The sequence below is a fragment of the Austrofundulus limnaeus genome, unplaced genomic scaffold (assembly GCF_001266775.1).
Source record: "Austrofundulus limnaeus strain Quisiro unplaced genomic scaffold, Austrofundulus_limnaeus-1.0 Scaffold2648, whole genome shotgun sequence".
NCBI lineage: Eukaryota > Metazoa > Chordata > Actinopteri > Cyprinodontiformes > Rivulidae > Austrofundulus > Austrofundulus limnaeus.
The window spans coordinates 5,484-12,786 of record NW_013955050.1 but is presented as its reverse complement, the minus strand read 5'-3'; the positions used below and the strand labels follow the sequence as shown (position 1 = coordinate 12,786).

Sequence of the window (7,303 nt, the reverse complement as noted above, 5' to 3'; positions counted from 1 at the left end):
AAAAATATTCTTGTATATTTAAGGAAGAAATATCTCCACGGGAAAATGCTGTCCTCCGGCCTTTTTTGTACACAATTGGCAAAAATATATCTAAGTATATATTAACAGCAATAACTTACCATTGTTTTAATTTACTGATTTCTCAGATTGTGATGCTCCCACAGGAAGCTTCAGTTCTGTACATCACAAAAAGTTTTAAATAAAAAATAAAAAACTTCTAAAAGTCTTTTTCTGTCTTGCTGGGACCAGAGGACAGGAGTCCAGGTTCAGCCCTGGCTTCTGGGGATTATTCGTCCCCCAACATGTCCGGCTGGCCCCCCGGACCTCCGTGCATCCCTGTCATCCCACTCAGGTGGGACAGGATGGAGTTCTGCTCGGAACTGAACGGACAGGGCTCTGGAGCTGCTGGGGGCTGAGGGGGCGCCATGGTGGGGTGGTGCTGACCCAGGTGGCCTGGGTGCGGTGAGCCCGTCTGGGTCTGGGGGGAAATCCGATGGGGGGAAGGCTGGGGCTGCATGCGTGGGGACGGGCTAGAGTGGGGGGGCTGTGACTGTGGCCTCGGGGAGGGCTGGGGTGACCGGCCCAGCGACCCCCCTGGACCCAGTCCTCCTTGTCCTTGGAAGTGGGGCGACTGAGCCATCTGCTGCTGGGGGCTCAGAGGACTGCTGTGCTGGGCGGGAGAGCCCCCCCCGAGGTGCTGCTGCTGCTGGAGGAGCCTGGGATGGAGGTTCTGGTGAACCATCCCTGCAGACGGCTGTGGCAGGGAGGGGGCACCGCCAACCCCACCCTGCTGCTGCACAGACCCTGATCCACCTGGTCCAGGCTGATGTGGGGAGGGTCCTCCTCCTCCTGCATCCGGTCCTTGATGAGCCCCCAGAGGATGAGGGAACCTCTGGTGGAGCGCTGCAGACACCTGCTGCATGGAGCTGGAGTAGCCTTGCTGCTGTGGAGCCCCTCCTGCAGGCTGGGAGGGGGGCAGGACCCCTGACTGTCCTGGTCCTGGCTGCATGAAACCCTGCTGGCCCTGCTGCTGCTGCTGGAACTGGCCGTGACCCCCACCCTGCTGCTGGGCCAGGTGTCTCCTCAGGAACAGCTCTCTGAGCTGAGGACTCATGTTGCTCTGCTGCTGCTGCAGCGCAGACAGCTGCTGGAGGTTCCCAGGCAGCGTGGGCCGTTGTTGTTGTTGTTGTTGTTGTTGTTGTTGTTGTTGCTGCAGCTGCTGCTGCAGCTGAGCCATGGCGGCCATGTTCCCTCCTCCCCCCTGAGCCACACTCAGTCCTGGCTGAGCCAGCTGGCTGACACTAACCTGCTGCTGAGCCTCTACATTTGTGTGCTGGTTGCCAGGTAATCCTGCAGACACTGAGGGGAACCTCACACCTCCAGGTCCTGCAGGTGGTGGTGGTCCTGCAGGACCCCCCTGGTATCTGGCTGCTCTCTGCCGGATGAAAGCAGCCATGAGCGTTGGGTTTGAGCGCAGGATGCTCAGGACTTGCTGCTGCTGCAGGGGGGAGCTGGGAGAGCGCAGAGTTCGCAGGAGTTCCTGTAGCGCCCCCTGGGGTAGATTTCCTGCTCCAGCTGCCCCTGGGATTGGAGCAGCTGCCCCCGATACACCCATTATTAACCCACGGGGTCCCGGCGCAGCCTGTTGAGGGTTCATTGGTTGCTGCTGTTGAGCCACTGCTGGCTGCTGCTGGGCCATGGACCCCATTAGCCCCGCCATCTGCTGTGGGTTTATGGCCCCCCCTCCAGCCCCCCACTGCTGGTTTGTTGGCTGCAGCAGGCCCCCGCTAACCTGCTGCAGCTGAACCTGAGGGGGCAGCTGGGACTGAGGACCACCCTGCAGCTGAGAATCCAACAGAGTCCTTCCAACCCCTTGAGCCTGGGGGGGCAGGCCCTGGGGGCCGATGTGGTGCAGTCCCATCTGGGCTTGGCTGTTCTGATGGTGAGCATGTGGGGGCATCATGCCCCCCTGACCCAAGCAACGCCTCTGAGCTTGAGTCTCTGCCAAGCGTTGGATCTGCAGGGCCGTCTCCACAGCAGCTGGGGGGGGCCCTTGCTGCTGGCCTGGTGTCAGGGGCCCCTGTCCCTGGTTAGGTTGTTGCTGCTGCTGGGGTGGGGTGGCTGGACCCAAACCAGGTTTTCCCAGTGACTGGTACGGAGGGGAGGCTCCAGGTGGTCTGTGATTGTAAGGAGGCAAAGCACCAGGAAGCTGCTGCACATTGGGGGCCTGCTGCTGCAGAGGGGGCACCATCTGCTGCTGAGGAGACCCCATCACCCCCACTCCAGCCACAGACTGATGGAGGTGGTGCTGAGGGGGAACAGAACCAGTTTGCTGCTGGCCTGGACTTCCAATCCCAGCCATCCCCACGCCCTGCAGCTGAGAGAGGGCCGACATGTTACCCTGGGTTGGTGTCTGTGGGGTGGGGGGCTGCGTACCAGCAGAGGTGGGGGTAGCTGGACCGGTGGCTCCATTGTTGCCTCCAGGGGACGGCAGGCCGTTTCCTCCAGGGGGTCCTCCTGGAGCGGGCTGGCCCACTCTCTGCATGCTGGCCATGCGCCTGCGCAGCATCTGGGCCTGCTGCAGCCGGTGCTGCAGCTGCTGCTGCCGCAGCTTGTGTTTGATGTTCAGGCAGAACGGGACGGGACACTTGTTCTCCTGACAGTGCTTAGCGTGGTAGCAGCAGAGTGCGATGAGCTGCTTGCAGATGGGACAGCCACCGTTCGTTTTCCTCTTGCAGCCTTTCGTGTGTTGAACGACACGTTTCATCTTCTGGCAGGACGGCAGCGAACAGTTGGCATTTCGACACTGGCACGCGTGGACCAGAGACTGGATGCAGCGCTGGATGCTGAGGCGGCGGGAATCCCCTGGGCTCTGAGTGGTCGCAGCAGCCTGGTTGCTACTTTCATCATCCAAACCAAGGCCAAGCTTCTCCATCTTGTGCACGTGGCCTTTAGTGTTGTAGCATGTGATGCAGAGGTCATAATCCTGGATGAGATGACAGAAATAACACAAGATGAGGAAAACTTCAACAGATTTTTAACCTCTTGAGCCCCATGCCCCCGAACTCATATAAACCATTTCTACGTCCACCAGACAGATAAAACAACAAGCAGTTGAATCTGTATGTAAACAAACTGGCGTCTCGTCAAAACCCGGTCTCAGCTGTTCACCAGTGACTTCTTCACACACAAAACAACATGTCTGCTGAAAGCAGAGACCTGACAGATTCTAAAAATATAAGTTTCATCACAATCCAACCAGAATTCACTCAACTAGCAGCAAAAAAACAGAAGACCAAGCACTCGGATTTGAAAATTATAAAAAGTTTTACATGTAAAGCTCAGCGTCAATCACCGGACTTCTGGTTGTGTCTACGTGCCGTTTAAAAAAATAAAATAAAATATAAAATGTGCCYTTTTTGCTAGTTAGCTCACTTATTTATTAAGTTTTTTTTAAATTTTGTAACTAAAAACTTTTTTTTAGGTGGTGCCAAAATGTGCCAATCTGTGCCACAAGAAAAAACGCCTAAATATTTTAAACTAAAACCTCTGTAACTTTGTTGTAGTTTACTTCGGCAGCATGAGGTTTTGCACAGGTAATGTCCATAACTGGACTCATGGTTTCTAAAAGTTTTTAGCCTTATTCATTATACCTTTGAAAAGGTTATATACTGTATAATGCAGAAAAACCTCAGGCGAGGGGGAAAAAAGCTTTTTTTCTATGTTCCATCCTCAGTATCTCTGAAACAAAAGCATTTGATGTGATACTTACACTCCTGATGATATCTCCCAAGTGTTAGCTTTATTTTAATATCAAGCGTATTTCTATGGTGTTTTTAGGTGCTGAGATACACCCAGTTACATTTGGGCATGCTTTTTCGAGCACAAACTACAAGAAAACCCAAAAAAGACAAACTCACCTCACAGACCGTACAGTGGAAGCGAGTCTCCACATGGTGTTTGCATTCATTACAAGTGTAAACGAAACGGTCCTGACTTTGGTTATGCAGCTCTACCAGCATGCACATGGAGCTCCACTGAGCCCTCCTCAGAGAGCTAAACTCCAGGTGTTTGTCTCGGGCTAATGTGAGGAAAGCATCTCGACCGTCCATCAGGTCACATGCCATCAGGGGATCTGGGTCTGCAATAGGGGGCAAGGCATTTGCCATGGGGCCAGCAATCAGCCGGATCACAAAGAACACCTAGAAAGTGATAAAGAAAGGATATTATTAGAGATTTAGTCTTTTGCATTTAATAAATATATTGTTGAGCAAACAAAGAAGCAAAAAATGCTGAGTTATTGCCCTGCTAAAACAGCTGGTTAGTAAAAAACCTGTAAACTCCTACCTCTTTGTGTTTCTCCATTGTAGCATAAAGTTTCTGTGAAAGGTCGTTGGAGACATTGGGCATTCCGGGCTTCTTCTTGTTAGATCGGCTCAAGCTGCTTTTGTTCTTGCTTGTCTTTTTGTTGTTCTTCTTCTTTGCATTTTTGCTGTCACCTTTTGTGTCCTGCAGATGGAACAGAAAATAGCCATTTAATCAACATTTCTGCTATTTTTTACAGAAGCAAAAATGTGAAGAATCTAGGAGCTGAATTTGTGATTCAGTCTTACATCAATGCTCTCGTTGGAAGTGCTGTTCTCCTCTCTCTTCCTCTCCTCCTCTTCCTGCTCCAGCTCTTTAATGCTCTCCTCCAGGACATTGGGCCAAAAGTCTCCTTCAAAATAAGGCAGTTCCTTGGCACTTGTTAAACGATCCTCTGTTGCCTGCTTGAAGATGTCCTTTTGGGGCGAAAAAAAAAACCAAACAAACAGAAAAGTTACTTTTCACACAAATCTGACTCACATGCAGTATAAAATCTAAATAACGACAACCGTTTTGACAAAAAGTAAAACAACAACACAGTTGTGTTCCGTTTACCTTGTAGTCGTGTACTATCCGCTCTGCAACAGCTTTGTCTAACATCTTCTTGTACCACTCCTGAAGACGTTTGGGCTTTGGGATTTTCTGATCCATAGGGTGGCAATGAAAGATGTAGTCATCACCCTCACTAGGTGGGCAAGCCCAGATGTGTCCAGTGGTGTAACTAAGAACATAGGAACAAACAACAAAACAAAATGTAACTTTGTATAAATGAAGTATATGAATGTTGAAGTAAAACATTTTACTTTGTACGTTATTTAGCAACAAGACTCACCCCAATTTCTTGACATACTCCAAGTATCCAATGAGGATTTCATGGTAAACTGCTGTTCTAAGACAACGAGGACGAAAGAAGTGTACGCTGTCCAGGTAGGAAATGTAGACTCGCCTGAGAGGATAGGTAAGGGGTGTGTTGAGACATTCATCACAAAATACAGTCCTGATCAAAATATTAAGACCAGTTAAGAAATGGCAAGATTTCACATTTTGCACTGTTGATTGATGATGACTTTATTGTCATTGTTCTGTGAAGAAATTTAGAGTTAGGGAGATTAGTACTGATGTTAAAAGCACAACACTATATTCTTAAGTTCTCCTTTTTGTAATGTTGACAGTTTATCTCTTATATTTTGATTGAAATAGGTATAGTTACATGTCTGAAACATCTTTTACAACACATAATTAAACATTTGAATGGCATTAGCTGAGAATTTTGTCTGAATGCCTGTGACTCAGCCGTAGGTCAGCAGGGGGCGAGCGAAGGCATGTACATAAATACTGTATAAATACATGAACTTCCTGTTTTTTGGGGAGTGTGGGTTTCCTGTCTGCTTCAGCGACAATAAACCTCACTCAGATTCCAGAGTTCTGGTGTTGTTTGGTTTCATTCCTCCTACAAATCATTTTATTTAACGTTTGTGTTTATCATCTCGACTTCAGTTTATTGAATACAAATTTTCGTACAGTTTTTGGTGACCCCGACGTCGGACTGCAAGTCGAGGCAGGAGCTGCCTTGTTTTCTCAGCTGCTGCGCCTAGCGGGGGGAGCCGGGTCGTCATAGGTTCTGGGCGCCAGACAACAGGTGAGCAAAATCCTTTTTTGCTTTCCATTTTGATAAACAGACAGGACTGAAAGACGATCTGTTTTTCCACCGGCTGGCGCGTGGGGCTGGGGGTTAGAGGAGCCCCGCTAAGTGTTAGCTTTGCTAAGCTAAGCCTGTGTGTCAGCTGAGCAAAAGCAGCGTGGTGTTGAGCGTAGCCAAACAAACGCTGACTAATGTGGGCGGTTATAAAGACGGGTTAAAAGCATTTGAACATAACAGTTTGTGGGGGTTTAAAGCCATACAATAAATTGGGCCCTTTAGGAAGTAAAATGTGTTTTAATATACGTTTTGGTGTGTTTTGCGTGTAAATATATTACCCTTTCGTCAGGCCTTTTCATGAGCTCTTTCCAAAATCCTGAGTGTGTCTTCTTTAAAGGACGGCACTTGACTAGGTGGGGTCAAGATAAGATTATGTGGTGGCGTGCCCCAGGGCAGTTAGAATTGCCCATGGGAAGGAAAAATCCATGCGTCTTATTTTGTGATTTGCTGGTGGGGGATTCCGTTTTATTAGAAAGCCTTTTTTGAGGTCGGATTCGGATGCATTGGGAAAAAATCCAGGAGTCAAACTCTTTTATTTCTATCCCTTTTTTGTATGTATTGGCGTGTTGTATGTTCTAGGAAAAAATTTACGCTGTTAAGTAAAACATGGATGCGGTTTTTAGGTGGAGGGGTGACTGTTGAAAGGGCCATGAGAGACAGACAGCTTACATGACATCTGTCAGCAGACTAAACCATTAGACAAACACCTTGAAATATAATAGAATAATAAGAATGTTGTGTCCCTAAAAAGACAGAGAGTACAAAGTAGCTGGAGAACGGCTGAGATTGCACGCTTAAGACAAAATATTTCTGGCTGAATAAACCTTATCTATTTATTTCCGACAGGGTTTGAAAACTGAAATAGTAATAATTCCGCAGTAACTGTAACTTTCTGGTGTCTAATTATTCTTCCTCATGATTTAAAGAAAAGAAACGATAATGATAAAACTCGAACCTACCAATTCATTGTGTTGGTTGTAAAAACAAAAAGAGGTCAGTAGGGAAATTGGTAATAGTTCTGAGTTAAATCTGATTGTTAGGTTACATATGAAACTGGTAATTAAGCTTTGAATTTGAATTTATTAAGCTCTTCAGTAGTGATAACATTTTAAAGTCAGCAATCTTTGGGGTAAAACAAGTTTGATCAAAAGGGAAAATTTGAACCGTCTCTCTCTCATCACCTACGTGTTAAAGATTAGTCAGCAGCATTTGTCTAGAAAAGAAAAGAATATATATATA

The 7,303-nt window shown here is 48.0% G+C and overlaps 1 protein-coding gene across 1 annotated transcript; it reads right to left on the bottom strand.

Annotated features, from left to right (window-relative positions):
- Nucleotides 1-1,188: 1,188 nt before the first annotated feature.
- LOC106511288 (histone acetyltransferase p300) lies at nt 1,189-5,311 on the bottom strand (the record flags this gene model as incomplete). Its single annotated transcript, XM_014000032.1, is given in 6 exon segments — nt 1,189-2,986; nt 3,921-4,202; nt 4,348-4,509; nt 4,614-4,781; nt 4,921-5,086; nt 5,198-5,311. Coding segments are annotated over 6 exon segments (2,690 nt in total), but the record flags the coding sequence as incomplete, so codon positions are not given.
- Nucleotides 5,312-7,303: the final 1,992 nt, after the last annotated feature.